At 44.4% G+C, this 21710-nt stretch overlaps 1 protein-coding gene across 5 annotated transcripts in view; it reads right to left on the minus strand.

The window, feature by feature from the left end:
* Positions 1-201: 201 nt before the first annotated feature.
* The window catches only part of Pnt (ETS transcription factor pointed), an 82509-nt gene continuing 61000 nt past the window's right edge, over positions 202-21710 (minus strand). For 4 of the 5 annotated variants that reach the window (XM_070669156.1, XM_070669155.1, XM_070669154.1 and 1 more), the window contains 6 exons: positions 18306-18569; positions 2452-2658; positions 1860-2168; positions 1399-1680; positions 917-1214; positions 202-805 (listed from right to left, as the gene is read on the minus strand). In XM_070669156.1, coding sequence (XP_070525257.1) covers positions 742-805; positions 917-1214; positions 1399-1680; positions 1860-2168; positions 2452-2658; positions 18306-18569 — 1424 coding nt within the window. In that variant the 3' untranslated portion in view covers positions 202-741. The remainder of the gene's footprint in view (positions 806-916; positions 1215-1398; positions 1681-1859; positions 2169-2451; positions 2659-18305; positions 18570-21710) is intronic. The other variant, XM_070669158.1, reaches the window with a different exon arrangement.

The raw sequence follows: 21710 nt of genomic DNA on the forward strand, positions 1-21710 counted from the left end.
ATAACAAAGAATTTAATAAAAATAGTATTTATACAGTAGTGGATTAAGAAATAATATAAAATACATGTTTCTTCTTTTTAGAGAAGCGAGCTTGGAAGAAGAAAGTATAGTTTAAATTTAAATCTATATAGTCTAAATTAAAATCTATACATATACAAAAAAAAGCATAAGAGTATATCGAATTGAGAAGCTCGCTATATAGCATATGGTGTAATGAGTTTATTGTAAAATTATTGTAATAACAATCACATATCGAGTCATCTATCAACGAGATATAACACACATATTAAAATGATGAGACATAAATAATTTAGCGGCATCACCAAGTATCTTGACGCTAGTATAGCGTTGAAAAATCATGTAACATTAAAAATATATATATATTTATTTATATATGTATAAATTGACGAGTTATTCCTATAAATATCCTCTAAAATCTGCTGTGATAAATCAATCACTTAGAAACAAATTCATGATTTATTCAACTTTTAGGCACCAATGGTATGCAGACCCTGTCTTTGGTACATACGACCGATTCGATTTTTGTTCACATTTGAATAAAGAAGACGGACTATCACAGTCTTCTGCATCTGAATATAATCATTTCTTAGTAATTTCGTTATATGGATACTTTGTCCTTTCATTTTTTCCTTCGTTCTTGCATGTTCAATGCGAAGAAAATGTATTGTTACATTTATTTGTGTGATACAGTCCTAAAGCACATGTTCATTAACAAAAAACTCAGTCTTCTTCCTTCTTCTCGGGTTTCAAGTCCACCATTGCGTGTATCTCGTCAGGACTGTATCTGCAAACGTCGAACAAAATTAATTAACATAATTATTTTCAATTCTGATATACATATGTATAACTTTTGAAGGCTTAATATTTATGTCAAGTATTTTAAATTTTTACTTACCCTAGAAGAGTTTGTAAGTCGCATACAAAGCGATATACGTATCGCTTGCCAGCAGTTTTGTGTATAATATTCTTGTCGTAATAATAGCGTAAGCCTCGACTCAGCTTTTCGTAGTTCATTTTGGGCTTATTTTTGCGAATGCCCCAACGACGTGCAACTTCGTCCGGATCGGTCAGCTTAAATTCCCAGCCGTCACCGGTCCACGAGATAAAACCTTGACACGCTTTGTCAGTTAAGAGCTCCAGCAAAAATTGCCACAGTTGAATTGGACCTGATCCAGTAAAGCACGGTTGACCGCCTAAAAAAATATGTCGTTTTATATATTTAAGGCTTGATACGAAAAATTACAGTAAAAAAATTATTAAAATACTTATTGAAAAGTCTGAAAAATTACAAATTAAATTTCGAGGAGCAACTGTTTGAATTTTTTGGTAACTATTTATCAGATATATTATAAAATTATCTGGTAAATAGATATTTACCTGGATAGCCGGCAAGCATTGAGCTCTGCAGTAACGGCTTTTGGTCCACATTATTGGCAATTGATGTGGGATGATGAGGATTGGAGGAATCTCGTGGTCCGAGACCTGCGAGAAACGCAGGGTGATGAGGAAGATGATCCCCAAGCCCAACACCCCATTGATCACCTCCGACGCCGCCGCCGCCGCTTCCAGTACCGCTTCCACTTCCGGGAACCGTTTGGAACGGCGTTGCATCGTACTGTCCGTATCCTCCACTCTCGCTGTAACCCTCGTGGTAGCGTCCTGAAGTAAAAAAAAAATGTCACTTTGAATTAATCGACTCAATTTAAATTTTAAACATGCTACATGTAAAAAAATTAATTTTATTTTATTAAATAATATTAACATTATAGATTAATATAGTATAAATAAATTATAGTTATTCGGGAACATTGCTCTTTTAATAAATCTCTGCTACGAACCTCGAGGGTAATTCTTAAACGGTGAAGGCTGATACTTTGGCTCGATATGGATCCCACTGGCCCCATAGAAATCCGACGAGCTGTCCAAATTGTATGGATGTGGCGCTTGATGATCTTGTGGCAAACTATGGTATTCGGATGCCTCGTCGTATCCCGAATAATGCGCCGGAGTCATGTAACTCTCCGTGGCAGTAGCGCTGACTCTCAAGTCGCTCTCGTTACTACCTGCACCCGCGAGTTCACCCCCGCTGCTGAGGCCACCTCCGCCGCCTTGAAGATGCTCGGCTATGTGATGATTATTGTAGTTCGCTGCAAAATGATTTATTTTGGTTAATTAAATATTTTCGACAATCCTGAAATCTTGTTGAACACGTTTTTCAAAAGCAATTAACCGCGCTCAGAGATTTTTTATCGAACGAAGTTTTGGGTTGAAAAGTTGACTGAAAATTGGTGACCGCTTCGCAGAGCAGTCTCGAAGAGTTAAAAGATAATTTCGAAATTATCATGTTTAAAAATTGAAAAATAAAATTTTAGTTGGTACACGATTTACAAAACCGTGCATGCACGATACTAGACGAGTGAGAATACTTACATTCCGTTTTGAGCTGATTTAAATTCCGTAGATGGATGTACGCGTTGTTGGCATTATTATTGTTGTTATTGTTATTGTTGTTATTACTGTTAGGAGTACTAGAGTGAGAGGTGGGTGGCTGGGTGCTATGGCTGTGGGGTGGAGGCGATGTTTCGTCTCGCTGACTTTCGTCTTGGCACACCGGGCTGCGGAGGTGATTGTAGCCGCCTGTAAATTCAAGAAAAAACAATTTGTCTTAATTAATTTTATTTTAACGCATCAATTTGTTTAATTTAAACCAATTTTTTATCAGTACGCTAAGTACAACTCGAAACAATGAATTAATTTATGAAAATTGTAACTCTTACAATTACAATTATATTCTTATTAATTCCACGCTAAGTAAAAATGTTTCAAAGAGCTTTTCACTTAAACAATTAACGCTTTTTATTATTTCAATGCGTCCATTGTTTTCTCAAAATAAACCGCATCCTAATCTTATCAGCGAGCACCGAGTGATATCTTATTTTTTCAGCATCTCTTCGGTTAAAAAAATTTTTTTCGTTTCTATCGAAATTGTGATGCATCCCTTTTCTCTCTCTTTTCCCTTTATTTTTATCAAAATCAAAGGCGCGTCGCGGCATCTGCGGGTGATAAGCAGGAGGAGACGATGCTGTATCTCTCGTCACGGCACTCTGGCACTCCGCAGGGAGGAACCATCGCTGACACGTGGGCGGCGCGTATCTCGACGATTGGTCCGAACGAACTCCGCCTATTCTCAACTTCCGTTCTACGATCGCACGAAGCGTTTCGAGACGCGCGTTTAAATCGCCGTCGAGCGTGATAGCGATTGTCAAATTGGCGAATTGTAGTTGCAACATGCGATTCGAGACGAGACCTTTGCGGTGTAGATGAAAATAAACCGTGACTATGATTTTGACCAACCGCAGTCTAAGATACGTTCTTTAAATCGGGCAACTTTCGAAGAACCTGCTGATTAAAACCTAACATTATCCTATCTCGTACTTGGTGAGGCATTTTCAGGGCTCAAAATATCGTTAAATAATGAACAAAAAGAGATAAGAGCAACCTTCCTCGGAGTTTATCCCTATGAGAAAGGATAGCGGTCGGAAGTGGAATGGTGGATTCACGTATCTTATCTCGAAACTCTTGTTTGCTACTCGAGCTCGCTACTTTATATTTCACGATAAATAAAAATCTTCAATGCCGTCCCAAACGAAAATCAATGGAAAATATAACGCCAATAATAATTAGAACTAATAAAGCCATCAAGTAATGTCATTTTTGCGAGAAATCAAGCTTCTTATTACAAACCATTATTTTTTTTTTAAATACAATGTAGGCTAAAACAAAAAAAAAAAAAGAAGAAGAAAACGCATGATTTAATTAAAATGCTCTTGTGATAGAAAATGTACCCTTCCCGATCCTACCGCTATTAAAAAACATACAGCTTGATTTTAAATAAAACACGAGGTGGCTCGGATTTTTTTCGACGGGACGTGTGTTTTGAATCAAGGGGAAGGCCAAGTCATTAACTTTAATTTCTAGGATTCACAGAGCGTCAATAAGAAGCAGGTGACGCCGCAAATACGTTCTATCTGTTAAGACGAAGCCAGGTGGCTCGCCAGGATTCTTATCGTTGAACCCTGACGCGTTTATAATATTGCGTATCTCCTCTTTCCCTTCTCTCCCCCCGGTCTCATTTACACGGCATAAGCGGCGCGGTTGGAACGACTAACGCGTCCGCTGGAGAATTGATCTTTTGTTTAGTAACACGTGAAAATGCGATGAAATGCGGGCGATAGAGACGCCAGAGAATTACCATAATCCACTGGCTTTTACTTCGGGGTAACAGGGTGCTCTATCGCGCGCATGTGACGAGTCACCACCCCACATTCCCACACTTGCGTTTTAATAACGAAGGGAAAAGAAAAACAGGTGTCGCACCGGCTACGAATCGTTAATTTTTGCCTGGCTGTCCTTAATTGAGCGTAATTGCAAACGGGGGGAGGCAGTGCAGAACCAGCTTTCAGATATCACCTTTCAGTTCGCTCTAAAATTGTTTCTAAAGATGCGATGGATAATAAATTCTTGAAATAAAATATTAAGTATAGATTTTTTTTCCCCCCAACATTTTTAATTATTTAATTTTGATAATTGCACGGCCCGATGGTTAGATATCTAAAAGGCAAGCGATTGCCTTTCGTTAACGGTTAAATTTGTCGATATGTGGCTGACGAAATAACGCGATCGCCCTAGGACACCGTGGATTCGTCCAGCGGCAGTTACATCACGAACGTCTTGGCCGCGCTTTCCCGTAGGAATAATTACTCGCGGAGCCCCTCCTGCTTTCCCATAACTCCCGTGTCCATGTGGCGACCGTGGCGTCGTTAATAGGGCCGTAGGGACAGACCCTGCATATTCCGAGTACACCTGCGAGGCTCGCGTGTAGGAGCTGCACCTCGCACCCCGTGTTTCATGGACGATGAGCGTGGGAGTGCAGCCTGGAGCTGGCCCTCACGCTGCACACACACGCGCATGGCTTTCTCTCTCTTTCTCTTTTTATCTATTTATCTTTCTCTCCTCTCTTTTTCTATCTTTCTTTTCGAAGCCAGTCATCGTTTAGAATTTCAGGCATAACGCGCTTAAAAATGTGCCTCCAACTATAATTAGAGTAAGAAAAAAAAAAAAAAAAAAAAAAAAAAGAACTTATTTCTATCGCAAAAATTTAACTTTCCTGAAACAAGATAACTCCGAACTGCGATTACTAATTACCGCTAACTATTATTCCCACTTTGTAGCTACAAATGCGCAAACAACTATTATGTTAAAATTAACGCCGTTTCGTGACCGATTGGCACGCGGTCGCATCTATCTTCAAAGTATAATTCATCGCGACATACGGCGTTTCATTTTTACAAGCTAAACAGATAAGAACGGTCACAAATTGTCAACGTAATCGTGCATGCGTTTAACTTATTATTCTTGCCGCAACAAAAAAGCCTAAGACCTAAAGATCTAACGACGAACGCGTTGAATCAACGATCGATTAAAATATCGAAACCGTAAAGTAGAAATTAAAAAAAAATTTTAACAACTATAAAGTCTTTAAAATATTCTTCTTTTTTTTTCCTTTCTCCAATTACGCATGTTCCCTAAATGTAGCTCTTACTGTCGAACCCCATGACCCAAAGCTCTCGTTAATTAATAGATCAACAGACGGGAACATTTCGGCAGCTACGACGAGCTGGGGAAGCCTATCTCGGAACGGAGGGAAGCCGTCGCGCGAGAAAGTGGGAACGAGGCACGGTCGGGCTCGCCGGGCTATGGCATATCGAGTGGGCAAAAGTAGCAGCAGCCGCGTATCAGCTGTGAAACAGGTGCCGAGGACTGGCAAAGCCTGCCGGCCGCTTAGGCGGCAGTAACGGTGAGCAACGAAGGCGGTGGCGGGCAGTAACAGGAGCAGCGGCGGCGACAACGACGGCGGCAGCCTCGTGGCACGTGCCAAATCGAATGAAACGCCCGGTCGGCGTGCACAGCTGCTGTCTGCCGAGGCACCAGATAGAAAGAGAGGAAGAAAGGAGAGGAGAACGAGCCGCGCCGAGCAGCCCGGCGGCCTCTTGAAAATTAAAACCTGCCTCACGAATGTTCTCGACTCGCTAGCTGCCGGAAGGTCATTATCTTCGGCCCGGAGGAACTCATGGCTGCGATCTGCATCAGGATCCGGGACTCTCGTTAGGACGAAATCGATAGTTCGCCACGTGGACCCTCGCCTCGGGACCGTTTCCCGGCGTCCTCAATTTTTCTCGTATCACTTTCGTGACGAACGAGTATGAACCGTGTTCGAGAAATGATATCGAGCTTTCCGGGAAAAATCTAATTTAATATTTCGTACAATAGCGACATGCGTCACACACGACCTTTGTTATATGGAATCGTCATCTACTTTTGTTCGCCTAATCTCCGTGCCGTCTGACGATAAATTCGATATTAAAAAAAACAAAACGTTTCAAGACGAGGTTTATCAAACGTGATTAATGTTCTTTTAATTTGAAGGACTAATTAGAATATTCAAATCAATCAACTACGCTGTTCTCGGTAGTGAAGCGTATTAACCTCCAGATGAAACACCGGGTTATCGAAGCTCAAGATATTTATTACCCCGATTTACGCGAATAAGTAAATGATAATGAACTCAACTCAACACAGAATTCCTTTTTAGCTAATAGCAACGCGTATGGATTTCGTAATCTCTTCGCGTACAACTTAGCGGAGGCATCCCGACGGTTCTTTCTATTGAAATAAATAACACCGCCGTTAAAACAATGCGCCAGGAGAGAAAACGTTAACGGCCCCGCAATCGCGTTAAAACGAAAGTAACGACCGTGCTCCGCTTTATCGCCGTCTATCTATCGCGTATGCACAACAATGCATAAAGGCCGCGAAACGACGCCGCTTTTTCTCCCGGCCGTGCCAGAGTCCGCGGATTTTGTACCTGTCGTGGTCCTGAATCGTTCCTTTTACTTGAAACGCACACGTCCGCACGCCCGCGCTGAGCGTTACACGTACACGGCGACGCGATGAGCACGGCTCGTAAAAAAGTCGTCCATGACGACGGCACAACGAAATCGCGCATTGTTCGTTAGACCGGTGACCTGTGAACTCTCCCACACTCCAGCCTACCTCGCGGCTGCATCTGTGTGCACGCCACACGCACGCACGTTCACGCACCCGGGGAATCTACATAATCGCGAGTATTACGAGAAGAAAAGCGTCGCTCGTCCCAACCGCCTCCGCGTTATTAATTATCGGCACTAAGCGGAATAATCGGATAGAGAAAAATCGAGCGCATGGGATAGAAAAAAGGCTATTTTTTTTTTCTCTCTTAGAGACTGAGTAAAGTCCCGAGAATCACGAGAGAAAATTACGCGCGCGGAAAACTTGTCAATTTCATGTTTTAATTATTCATTCGATGCCAAACATCGCATTAATTTTTTCGCGTTACACGGACTTCCCTCCCTTAATTGCGTCTTTTCAAAGTGGGAAGACTTTACTCTTCTCCTGACTGTCGTCACGAATAAAAGTTCTCGTAGCCGATGATTAATGATCTAGAAATCACATCGTAACGATACTGACGGACGCGCGAGTGTGCCCAGACTCCGAATGACGAAAAATCATGACGCTACGACTTTTTTTTTCCAGACGCGCGCGGACAGCTTTTAGACGCGTAATACACGATCGATCTTGAATACGTAATTTTTTCCACCGGTATGAAATAGAAATGTGAATAATATCTCGAATCAAATCGTTGAAGAAAATTTAACAGCCTTAATTAATCGACAATTCAAAATTCATTCACCTTAATAAATCGTTCGCTCGTCAGTCAGTTCATTAAAGGCTCACAATTACTTAATCTGAATAATTAAAAGCATCATTAATTTTCAATTCATAGTTATCAAAAGAGCATGTAACAAAAAAAAAATGTAACGGTTAAAGATTTAATGGTAAACCGCAGCTCGCGAATCGTCGCATTTATTCGTTTTCCTTGGAAGAGGATCGGTCGCGCGGGCAGGACGACGACCGAGTTGGATTCGATTTACTTTATGAACTGCGACATCGATATCTTGGTTCGCGTACAACGTTGATGCAATTTTGATCTCCGGACCCGGTGCAATTCGACGTATCCGAAGCGTGTAACCCGAGCTCCCAAGCGTGTGCCGCCGAGACCTTGCGCGATACGCTTTATTGCCGGCTTAACGAGGGCCACACCTTAACGGGGAAGGACGAGAGACGTGCATCGCGAACAAAAGATCCTTATGTTCAAAGTAACGACATAGTTACGGGCCATTATGCAGATAGCCGAATGTTATAATTGTGATACACCGCCGTAAGATAAATTGATATTTAGAGATAAAAAGATATTTGAAAAATTACGTAGCGTTCAATCGATTCTCGTATGCGTTTCTCGAAGCTTTAGATTCGTAAATTTGGAAACTATCATTTTATTCGACTGATATCGAAGAAAAAGTGATAAATATCTTGCCGTTGAGACGGCCCCGATTGAAAATTATTAGAATTTTATTGCCGTCTGGGTTATCGCGTAACTTGCAAATAATTCTGTCTACTCATATGCAACTCCCGACTTTTGACCTCACACGCTAAAGACAATCGTTCGATAACATCGTCAGACCGAAACCACAAAGGCATTAAATAATAAGCATCGATTGACACTTAGGATTTACTGTAACACCTTAATGTAGAACGCGATAATTTCTACGCCAGACGCCGATACATTTCGATCGTTAAATTTTCTTCGAGTCTGAAAAAAAATCCGAAAACTGTCTACAAAGACTAGCAGCTTGAAGGTAAAACGATAAACTACGTTCCAAAATTAATCGTCGAAAAAGAACAGTAAAACGCACGGTTAATTTCCGTATAATCGGTACGACAACTCCATTTAACCGACTTCTCGAATCGTACATTAAGTACGCGAAAAATCATAGAGTTTAATAAGTAATTAACGAATAGCATGCAAGTGGCAAGCTCACGATCGCAGCTTCGGAGCTACGCGTAAATGATTAACGACTCATTTAACGAGTATCTTATCGCCGGTTTACAGTATCGCGACCTGTGATCGAAATAAAAATCTTTCCGAGTGTCCAAATCTGGTTGGCGAGGATGAAGGTACCTGGCGTGTGGGTGGTCGCGTCCAAGGAGACCGGCGGCAGCACGCTGCCGCCGCCGCTGCCGTTGCCGTTGCCGCGCGTGATCGCGTGCTGATGGGAATGCTGATGATGCGGATGATGGCTGGTGAGAGGCTCCGCCTCTTGGTACGCGGGGTAATCGGCGTAGAACGGTTCGTGGCCTGTCATCAGCGTGTCCAGCATCTGGAGCACCATTTCCGAAGACGCGACGGCGTTAACGTTGCCGGTCCCGCTGCCGCTGCTGCTGCTGCTTCTGCTGTTGCTGCTGCCGGTCGTGAGCGCGCCGATATCGCCGCCGGTCGCGTACGCGTCGACTATTATGCCCGGCGCCTGCCCCGAAGGCCGCGACGTCCCGACGCTCACGACGCCCGCCGTGACGTCGCCTTCGATTGTCCCGCGCGACGACGACGTTGGTCACTCCTCGGTGACGAACGCGCGACCGACCTTACGACACGCCGTTCGCCAGAACGTTGCGCATCGCGCGGTGTGTCGCAACGCGCTCGTTGCGACGACTACGGCGGCGATCTCCTCGGTTTCCTTCGCGTTATCGTCTCCTGCCAGGTCTCGTCGCCCTCCGCTCCTCGCGGTCGGCATAGACTCTTCAGAACGTCACCTATCCTCGAGAGATTCCGGACCGGGAGATTTCAACGACCGATCGACAATATCTTTGCCTTTTTATTTTTTTTTTCTTTTCTTATCTAAGATGTTACTCGGAAGACCCGAGGTTTCTTTCCCGCGCAGAGAATCGTTTGTCGTTTAGCCGCAAAGCGACGCAACAGGTGTCTCCCCGGCTGGCCGCATCGGCTCTTTCCTTTTCCGTTGACTCAGCTGCACGCAGCTGAGTTTAGTAGTCCTCAGGTATCGCTTCCTCGTCCTGGTACGATCCCACAACCTGGGATGCGGTCGTGGTCCCCGGTCGGCCAGTTCACCGTGTGTTCACAGCTCCACAATCGACTTTAATTCTCAAAACTGTTCCCTTAATTACTCACCGCGTTCATCATCTCCCGGGTAATTTTCTCGATCACTCGCCGGGGCGTTCAGCTCGCGCGCAGAACCGAGATCGATTTTCCGGACGGTACTCCTCACTGATTACTAATTACTCACTGCGTTCAGTTCCACAATCCCTTCCCACCCGTTTTACGGACGAGATTGAAACTCGCCGTTTACGTCTCAATCTCTCACACCGTTCGCTCCCGCGAAGAGGCTCGAATTTCGAAAGGGTATCCGCCGTGTCCCTCGCTCGGCCAAACACGGTACGCTATCCGCGCGGGATTGCACCTCGCCACTGCGAACGCGTTACGTTGAACAACGCGGAGACGTGTCTCGTCGGGCACAGAGATCGCTCACTCTCGCGTGCAACTCCTGGCGCGCACTCCTCCACTTGACGCGAGCGCGCGTGTCACTGTGACGAAGCGCCGCGCCGTTTCCGCTCCACGGTGCGCGGCCCTCCTCGCCCTCCGCGGACCCTACCGTTCCGCGCCCCGTCTCTTTCATCCTCCATCGCATTTTCCTCCTCTCTCTCCCCGCTCGTGGGGCCCAGACCGGCGATTCTTACCGTCTCGCACGGTTATACCCGGTGTCGCATTGGTGCCGCACGATGGAGGTGGAAGGTGGGAGTTCACGTGCCCGCTCGAGTGGGGCTGCATCACGAGTAGAGGGGCACGAGATAGGAAACCCGACCGCTTGTTCAAGGGGGGTGAACAAGGGGAAACTCGAGAGCAAGGAAGGAGAGAGAAAGGGAGGGCGCGGGGAAAGATCGCTAGCAAGAAGAAGGGAGATCGCAAAACGCCCCCTCAGAGCTTCAACCACCTGCTGCCACCGTTGCCGTCATCGTCATCGTCATCGTCATCGCGTCCTTTCGCGCACTTACGTACGTTAATACCCGACGCCCGTACCTTTGATTGATGCGACTCGGATCTCGCTTGTCGACGACGACGAACGACGCCTGATCCGTAATCACTTTCGTGAATAAAAATGTAGATCTATCTCACAAAATTCGGCACATGTATAATTTCTACAAGTTTTTTTTTTTTTTAAGTCTATAACGTAATAATTTATATAATTTATAGGTATTTAGTCAGTCTTACATACCGCACAAAAATGTTGCAAAATTACTAAATAAAAAAAAAATTGAATTTCTTGCCACTTTACACATATGTATATTCATCGCGTTCACTTCTCAATTAATGAAAAAAAAATTCTCTTCATATTCGTCGAAAAAACAGCGCAATAACGCGTAAACGAGATAAAATTGTAACGATAATGATAATAATAGCGACATCAGAAAAATGGCAGTTGTGTGCGTGCTGCATCAAGTCGAACTTTTATAATTCCCGTCATTATCTCTTAACGAGAATGGCAATACGTGGGCGATTTCGCGTATGTGACGTCGCATAACGAGAAATATTCGCACAAAGCGGGAGACGAAGTGATAAGGTATCGCAATAAACGTCCGATGCGGATAGTCTCGCATATCTCGTGAATTTGATTGTCACGTTGAAATCGCCAATGGGAAAACGGCAACCAGTAAGCTAATAACAAGTTAGTAATCGGCCGGTTAGTAATGGCGTAATTCATAATGGTGAAACGTAATGCGTCTCATCTACACGCGCAAAGGCCAATGTGACCCGCAATTACCACGGTACTTTAATTAATTAGACATCGCTGCAAAAGCACACATTATATCAATATCGTTATAATGTCTTGGTCGTTTTCATTGATTAAAAATAATACGAAAATAATATAAAATATGTATATGTATATGTACGTATCGCAAATACTTAATAAAAATCATGTACCTCGTAATAATCGATAAAATCATTACCAAACATGCGCGCAACGTGCACTTATCATTTATAAAATTTCATTAATTACTCTCTGAGTCAAAGTTTGCGGAATCGTATGCTTTCATAAAATCTAATAAAGAGCAATAAAAGGCGCAATGCGCCGCAATTCGCAGGGATGTTGTACAATTTCACGTAACGTATTCCGACTTGATTCGGGCGAGACAAAGAAACGCGCCGGCCGGAGTATTCCGGTGTTGATTACGCAGCGTTTCGCCGCGGCAGATCTTTGCGTGGCCAAGTACCGCGCCTCGCGGTGGTGATGAACGCGTTTCGACGCGAGCCGAGAGGGACAGGACCTAGCCTATTTTTGAGAGGGGGCTGCGACCGGAGGGGAGGCGGAGGCGCGCAACAGACCGGATGTTGAGAGGCGAGGCAACGGGGGTTTCTCTGTTCGGCGGCGGTCTCGCACGTGATGCAGAGGGGACCGGAAGCGCTCACTCCCCTACGCCTCGTGCCTCTCTCGAGCTCTTGTGTAGCCTCGGCGGCAATAGTAATGGGACTTACGAGGGCCGCACAATAAGAACGCGCGCGCTTCGTTACCGCTCTTTTTTTTTTTTTTTTTTTTTTTAACATAAAATTGAATTTATATTGACATTTAAAAACATTAATATACTTTACGATTAAATAAGCGTAAGAATTTTATATTGTACATATATTCTGCTCACGATATATTTGCAAAAATACTATTTGCAACCATTCAATGTAAAAAAAATTTAATAAATAAAACAAAATAAAATAAGAAAACGGTTGTCAATTGCTATTATTTATTTTCTGTCCACGGAAAATATCAGTAAAATCTACTGCAAAGAGAATCGCTATTATAACGTATATTCTCGACAGAACTAGTCACACAAGACGATCTGGTTCTCTTCTTCTTTCTCTCAATCGAGACACGCTCTCGAAGTGAGCAACAATACTGGTGGCGAAGCGGTTCTAAGGAGGGTGCATTTACGAGTGCATTAAGGGAGAAGTACTCGAGGACATTATAAAACTATCTTGCCGCCCCGAAGTGGTATTGGGGTAGGTTCCCCTCTCTCTCTCTTTCCTTTTACTACCAGTCCTGCCCAGCGACTTCCGGTTGTAACGTGAGCTCCGAATATCGCTCCTGCTTTTTTTTTTCTTCGCCCCTACCTTCTCCCTCTGGTCCCGACTCGCCCGTTCCTTTTATTTACTTTCATCGCGATATTTTTTACGTTCACGATTGAACATGCCAAATGTGCTAATTTGACCGACTGTGTTTCGCCTATTGATAAAAAATAAGCAACTTTATTTTTAATTTACCGAGAATAATTTATTAATTCAAATAAGTAATTACTTGAATTATTTGACTAAAGTAACGCTGAAACTCTTCCAAAAAGGATCTCTGCGGCACGAGACATTTATGCCAGAGAGGGAACGTACTTTTCTATTTCCGGTCGACTCGTATATTTACCTTACGTCGTTCATCACGGCGTATGTGTACGAAAACCTTGACGATGACTATGATGACGACGACGACGACGACGGCAACGGCGGCGGCGATGGTAGTGGCGCGAAGGAGCACGATACGCACGAACGGGAAAGAAAGGACGAAAAAAAAAAAAGAAAAAAGAAAAAAAAAGAAAAGAAACGCAGACATACGTACGTGCACGCACACGCGCGTACGTATGCCGCACGGTCGTGTCACGAGTTCTGAATGAGTAAGAGGCTTTGTAGACCCTCGAGGCGGTGTACGAACTATGAATGAACGAGTGAATGAATACAACCTGTGCCAACTACCCTTCCCGCCCGCCCCTTCGTGTCCTGCAGACGCGCCCCTTTCTTCCTGCTTCTATTCGCTTCATCCCTAGACGAGCCTCCTCTACTTCTATCCCGCTACGCGGTCGCCCTTTATATCCTTTTTTTGCCCTAAGTATCTGCGGTGGCACCATATGACTCGCCGCCAGAAACGCATTCGCGCAGCAATTGCGAATCGCGGATTTCTTCGGGACGACCTTAAACGTACAGGGTAAAAAAAAGTCCCACTAATTAAATTACTTAATTCAGTAGAGTTGAGATAAATTTCTATAACCTGATTGACGGGATTCGTTTTGCACTGGGTATCTGGACTTACCTCGATTCTGCTCGTAACGCGGAAAATCGCGCGGATCTCTTGTCCGCCCAAAGTGCCGTTCACACTACTGCGGTTTTAATACGGTTTTATTATCGCGCTTATTAAGCTTCCCGTAGCCGTAATCGCGCGTTAAGTATACCGGTTTGAGAAACTGCGTACAATTCTCTTTGGCCTCCGGCACCAATAAAAACACAGAGAAACGAACTAAAAGATTAATTCTTATTCCCGAAACTCGCGCCGATTTGGTTACTCAGGAATAAAAATTCAATAAATTATAAATACAAAAAAAAAAAAAAAATTGACTCACAGCAAAGTTTTCCGTAGTGAAAAGAAAAACTTTAGAGTAATTAATTTAATTAATGATTATTTAAAATCGCTGTTAAAGGCAGAAACGATCGAGATCGCGTAACTCGTTGGACGTTAATCACAATGCAGGGGGTTGCCTAACAAATAATCATTGTATTCGCGGTCGCAAGTGAGTTCGTCGTTCTCCTCAGCCGTAAACGCTAGCAACAGACGTCACGGGTCCTTTTTTGGGCACCGCGGGTGCTTCGTGAAACTACACGCGTTGGTTTCGCGCGCGGAGATTCGATCCACTCTCGGTCCCTCGTTCCCCTCTCACGTTCTCGTTAATTTATACATAATATGCACGCGCACATATAGGCGTTACGCGTGTTTGTAGATCCGTGCACGTGCGCGTGCTACGTGACACGAAGCAATGAATACGCGACAAGCTTGGCGCTTGTCTTCATGGACAGCACGCGCTATCACTGTCGATACGTTCACGAAATTCATCCCAAAGACCCACTACCTTGTTTCGTGCAGCCAAAAACGGATGGAAGAACTATAATCGAATACAGCCGAATCTTATCTTATTTCTGTAAATACGCAACTTTTTAAGAATTACTAAATTGAGGAAAAGAAAGAAAAATTTTGTTACGCGACTTCAATTAAGTATATTATCATCGTTAAGGCATTTTCGACATTGTCTGAATTTTTAATATCGAAATGAAAAATTGACCATTAGTCGTAACAGACTCCGATTCTAAAAGTAACAGAAAAATACGTCGGTTCCAACACGAGGAGGTCGAAAGCGAGGATAAGCGAGAGTCGAACCAGAGACCTCGAAGAGCTGTGATACATAACGTAACAGTGCTTTAGCAAGCAGAAATAATGAGTCTATTATACGAACGTCTGTGTTGGTCGCTTTGTAACGACGACGGTAAGACGCGTACACGCGGTACCAGCCAAGCCGGAGCACTTTGGCGTCGTGCGAACAAGTACTCGGTGCTTGCCAAATTTTCGTGCTCCCCGAAAAAGTCCGCCTTTGATATTTTGCGCGATATTTCAGTATCTGACGGACGCCAAAATATCACGCGAGATATCAAAGACAGATATTCTTAAGCAGCGCTCTTGCTCTTATTCCTCCTTAAAGGAAATACCACCGCATGTATAAAACTGCATTGTTCTTCCAAACTGATTTTACACAAGTCGCATTGCAAAAAATAAACTCTCATTTTTTTACGCGTACGGCTTTGTTCATAAATCAAGGCAGCGCACGAGAACGAAGAAGGCCGATGACAGTTCGACAAGTCGTTTCGATTAAAATCAAAATTAATTGAAGAAGTTATTAAAATTCCTTCGACGGTGGGAATATTTTTTTTTTTCTTTTTTTCAACGGCCAATTCAGCCGTTCTAATATGGTAGCGGGTTTCATTCTGCCTTCCACGTAGACGAGAACGATTGAAATCGGGATGAGAGATGTACGAGCGCATTCATTAACGTCCACGCACACGTATAGGTGTATACGTGCGTGCGCGTTACATCGAGGTAGCGCGGCGCGGCGCGGGCGAGTCGTCTCTATTGTCCGCGGCGGAGCGTGTAGAGGACCCGACTTTCCCTCGTTCACCCACGGTCACTGCTGCGGTGACGTAAGGCCCCTCGTCGCTAGGGTAATTGTTACCCGCGCGCTACGTACGAAGACTCGCTTTATAATGTTCTCCTCCGCTCCCCGCCGCACGCTTCGTTCCATTCTATTCCGTTTCGTCCGTCGCGTCGGCGTGGCTCTATCGCGCTTGCCTCGAGCCCGGCATCAACGCACTTTGCGATTGCGAGTGGGCATACTCGCCTGTCACGGATTGCGGAACGACGCGCGCACGCCGCCACAAGGATTATCTCCCATTGATAAAATTCGCGATATAGTAACGCGAGCAAAATCGCAGTTTCAGCTCTCGCGATTGCAAGTCAGCTCCCCCGACGCGAATCTCTTTCCCTTCCATTTCGTAACGTTCCTAGGAACGAAACAACTAACGTGCATCATATTCTCGCACTTGAAGCCAGTCACGATACCGCTGTTGGTGACTTTAAAATTTAATAAATTGTTAATTAATTAAGTAATTACCGATTTTTTTTAACTTGACGTCGTGTTCTGAATAATTTTAAGACAATTATTAGAACCGGAAGGAACAATTTAGCGACAACGCAAGGTGTATTTAAAAATCCATTCCGCGGCTGTATTTTTTAATATTTTTAACACGCAAAAATGTATTCGAATATACCCCCGTAAGAGCTATGAACGTTCGTTAGGTGCACCATGAGCGTTGCTTCTTGGTCTTTCGTCAGCGGTACGCTAATGTACGTTGTGCAAAACGCACTTGGGGAGAGCTGATTCGTCACGTAATGATGAATTTGATTCTACAATGGATAAGACGCACACAGCGGCGAAAGTAACTCGGTCAAAGCCAGATAAACGATCAAACGTTAATAGTCTAACAAGAACTGGGTCACGCCCGCTTGTGCAAAAATTCTCCCCGCGTCACGGCGGGCGCAACAGAGAAATTTTATATGACCCGTTGCGCCAGCGTTGACGTTGATATTTTCACTCGGCGATTCGTTCTTCCGCGCCGCGAAGAAATTAAAACCTGGGTTCGTGACCGGTGAATAATACGATCCTTAGTTCGAGCACACGCCAGCGAAATCCCGCGTTGCGCAACGCGCCGTTACAATAACAAAATCGTTGCGCAATGCAGACGCTCGTCGGCTCCATTCAACAAAAGATTCTGCAAAGCTCGGCGCGAATCCTTCTCGCCCGGCAACCGCGATCGGGAGACGTCGTGTGCGTTTCACGGGATTGTACAAAATTTCTAAATGAATAGAACAACATCGCGCAAGAGAGTGAGAGATATAACGAGAGCCATTTCGCGCGCAATCCCGTAAAAAAAAAAAAAAGGAAAAAAATGGAAAAGAGAGGGGAAAAAAAAATGTGTTTGAATATGCCGCGAGCTGGCTTACATCATTTGCCGATGTTATCTCCAAACTATCATACATGATTGTGGGATAGTTGGTTTGTTATTCAGATACGATGTGGTAGCGTGCTCGCCGGGAATCCAAGAGTGCGCGGGCCGTAAGAGAAGAATAAGTTTTTCAGGTTCAACAATAATCTCCCGTCATTACCGCGATACGTGAAGAATATAATGGGCCAGGCAAAAGTGTTACATAAAGGTCTGAAGACGCGCCGGCTGATGGGCGGCCAAATAAAAGTTCGAGCTTCGAACGTCGGCTGGAAAACGAAGCGGCTCCTGTCGCGCGCCGTAACGAGCCGTATCGCAATCAGCCCCCCGAGAGGTTGGACGATTCGATTTCTACGTATACGGTGAAATCGCAAGCTGTCGTCAAGGCGGCACCCCGCGACACGACTAAGAAATGCTAAATGAACGAACGAACAGTGACGATAATGAGAGGTTTGTGTTTGCAACACGTGCAAACGCACCAACCTGAGAGATGCTATCACCCGGGACCTGACGTAACAATGAGAAACTCCTCCACGCTTTCGTTTGCACTTGCAATCGGGGGAAATAAATAAAACCGTCCTGCCGCGCAATTCAGCGGTCTCGCGCATATGAGTAATTATCGGTATCGGAAAAGGAAGGGGCCGCCAGAACGATATAGGAAGAGAAGATCGCTGCAATCGTCCGACGCTTATCGTCAATGACGCCTTTTCCGCGCGCGCGCGCATTTGTTGAGGGAAATTAACGTGACTTCGATCTCGTTATTTTTTAGGGAAACGCCTCGGTGTTTCGCGACGAAGAGATGCCCTCGACAATTGTTGACTGTTCCACGAAAATTTCGTACGCGAGACTTTGCTAAGGCTCCTACGTTCGCTAATTACTCGCGGCGAAGGAAGACGGAGAGGAATAGTAAAATTGGACTTACCATCGCTATGATACTGTCTCGATGGCAGGGACACCGCGCCCGAAGAGGGTTGTATCGGGGGTTGTTGTTGCGTACCGCTCTGAGGAGGACCGGAGGAGTTGGAGGTGGCCGAATTGGCGGGCGTCGGCGGGGTTTTATGTTCTGGCGTTGCTACCTGATGACCGCCACCCTGGTATCCCAAAAAATCACCTAAATCTGGCACGCATACGCTTTCATACAAGTTCGCCGGCACGTTCTCCAGAGAGGCCTTCGCTGCGTCGACATCTAAATGTAAAACGGAGATAAATCCTCAACCGAGCTGCATCTCTGCGCGAGATAAAACAAGCCTTCGCGTCTCATCCCCAATTAATTTCCTATCTGCCATTTAAACCGGTCTTAGAATCACGACAGTTTGTAAATTTAAACAAAAAAAAAGGGGGGTAAAGAAAAAAACTGTAAAGTTATATTTGTCTGTAACGACGATTGTTAACATTATTAACGTACGTTGACTAAAAAAAAATCTCCTTTTTTTATTATTATTTTTTTGCATTTTGTATTAACGCAAAAAAAGAGATTAAACTTACGTAACCCGTTTCCTTGACGTGATCAGTACAATTTTATTCTTCGCGAGTTTTTCAAGTTAAACGTGTATCAGTGACGTAAATCTTTGTAAACTGTCTGTTCGACAATGTTACGGGATTAAATTAAATTCAAATAATGTTCTTTGTTTTTTATCAAAATTTCAATGCGTTCTGTATCAGAGCTGATTCGTATGATAACTATAAAACTAAAGCAAGAGCTTCAGCGATAAATAAAAGAAAAGAAAAGAAAAGGAGCACTATTCTAGGGCATTGTTCACCGTCCACGGGGCACATGAGCGTCTCGTACACATACGAGGCGATCACACATACCCTTATGGATAGCGAGCATGTTAATCGTAATAATTAAGGTTCTTATCTTCGCGTGATAACGGCTATCGTAGTGGCATGTGTGCCCCGATAGTTTTTCAGTGCGCGCGTTGATTGTGACAGGAATAAAATGTTGCGTTGTTTGTCATTAAGTGATTCCCCGTAAGTACGATTGTTTCGCGCATCGCGGATCGCAATCGTAATTAACGATCTGGAGTAGCACTATCATCATCGCGACCGTATTGCGAAGGAGACGCTCGCTCGCCATCGCTGTGATTCATCGCCGGCTAGGTTTCTACGCTTCTACGAACTCTCGTGGAACAATCGTAGACTCGAAATGTAAAACTGCCTACGTGCCATGAATATTTACTCCTCGCCTCTCGTGTCTGTACACCCTGTTACACTTTTTTCGCTTTTAATATGCAAATTTTTATCGTAGTCACTACGCGCTGTTCTCTCTTCGGTTTCACGCTTATACATTATCGAGTAATAATTATTCAGCCAGAGATTGAGCAATAGAAAAATTTGTCGATAAAAAGACTCCGAGTTTGCATTCGATGCCGACGTGTGTACAAAAGAGACCGATCGTTCGTCTCGACGATGGCGAAACGCATCGCATTAATGAATTTCACCGTGAATCCGATCGGTATCGCCGCAACAGGAAGATACAACTTTTTAGTTTCTACTTTTTTATACAACGCAAGAGCGTTTCCTAACATCCGTTCTCATTCGCGGAATCAAAGCGATTACCCACGTCGTGTCGCGGCTGCGAGCAGAGCGCGAGCGTCGGGTGCACGCTAGGCTTCAGTTAAATTACCGTCGCCTCGGTCAGACGGATCACGCGCCGGCTACGTTCGTTCACAATCGTAGCACAATAATAAATTACACCGCTGGAATGTGAAAAGCACGATGACGACGGTTTTATTCGACTCTTTCCCCGTCTCTGTCGCGAAACACGCACGCAGCCCCATGTGCCCCTTTTTCATTTCTAAAACGTGAAAAAAAAAGTGGAAAAAAAAAAAAAGATATCAAAAATTCTAACGCTTGATAATCGTACTGAGTTATCGTATCCCTGCAGTATTCTATTTGAGAATTAACAGCGCTGAGGATTTTACTTTACTCGCGCTTTTATTTACGCGTTCCCTTTCGATACGAGAAACAGAGAGATTGTGTATTCGAGACGAATCTTGAGTTTCGTGGCGAGTTACTGTTGGTAGTCGTCCTTAGATCACGCTAGTCGATTAAACCGAGGTTTCAGTGCCAATGATGAGGCGACATGAATAATCGATAAGGAAGTACGGGGGTTTTACTTAACGGGAGTTAAATCACGAGCGAACCTCCGCTTCCTGCCGCATCATTTCGTACGATCTTCTGTTATCCGTCTTGATCTACTCAACTCCTTCCTTCTCTATCTTTGTATTCCTATCTCCTTTCAAGTCTCCCCTTCAGTCATTCCCGCCACACGGCTTTCAGAAACGTTTGACGGTCGGACAAAAACTTAATTTATACATTTAACAATCGAAGCAAAATTTTTAGATATTTACTTATATGGTATAAATATTAATTTAATAATTTGCTAAAAGATATGAGCGTTTTAGTTTTATCTCTGCGCGGAAAATTATTTGTAGTGATTTTGGATTCTATTTAGATCTATTAAACGTTTGTCCACTTGCGCCGCTCTTTCACTTGCTCCAATCCATCCTGCGCAAGGACAGATTTAGGGCAAGTACCTTTCTTTTGAATTTTCTCGGCGTTTTTGTCAAATCTAAGACGAACGCATCTACGGTCGAACTTGACTTGCTGTTTTCAGCGCGCGCGCTATGAAAGAGCACGGAAGGATCTAATATAAGGGGACCATCCTCGCCGAGGCTTCGGCTATTGACGGTACGCGAGATCGAAATTTGAGTGAATTCTTTGGTGCACGCGAGTACATTCTTTTCCCGCCCCCGAAAAAGCGTCTAAGTGGCCGCGGCAATGGTTTGCTGCACCATTTCGGCGGATATCCGGAATAAGAGTTTCTATGGCTCTGTCTTTCTTTTTCTCCGCTTCATTCTCTTCGCGCTACGCGCGAGCTAAGGTCCTTACCCGGGGGTCGATTCAACGCTACCGAAACGGGAGATCGAAGGGGAAAGAGGAAGAGAAGAGAGAGATGGCCACCACCCTGTGCCCCGTCCTCGCTCCCGTCATTGTTCGCCAGGGTCCCGTCCTTTTGCCCGTACGGTGCGTGTCATCGCGATTTTACGGAAATTCGATCGGTTTCGGTCGACGAATGGTGCTCGCTATGAAAAAAGTGCGTAACGCGCGCGACAAACTCGTCGCGCGATTAACCCCGGATTTGCGACAACTTATGGGGCTCCTCGCGTGCATCCGGCGTGCAAGAAACGCAAGAGTGATCGCAATGTTTTGTTTCAAAAAAAAAAAAAAAAAAAAAAAAAGTATTGTATCTTTCCATTCATTCTTTATCTTTAGCGATCTGTTCCATCAGACTTCCTCGTGTAAAATTCCGTTGAGAGAAAAG

Source organism: Cardiocondyla obscurior, linkage group LG18 (assembly GCF_019399895.1).
Source record: "Cardiocondyla obscurior isolate alpha-2009 linkage group LG18, Cobs3.1, whole genome shotgun sequence".
NCBI classification, from domain to species: domain Eukaryota; kingdom Metazoa; phylum Arthropoda; class Insecta; order Hymenoptera; family Formicidae; genus Cardiocondyla; species Cardiocondyla obscurior.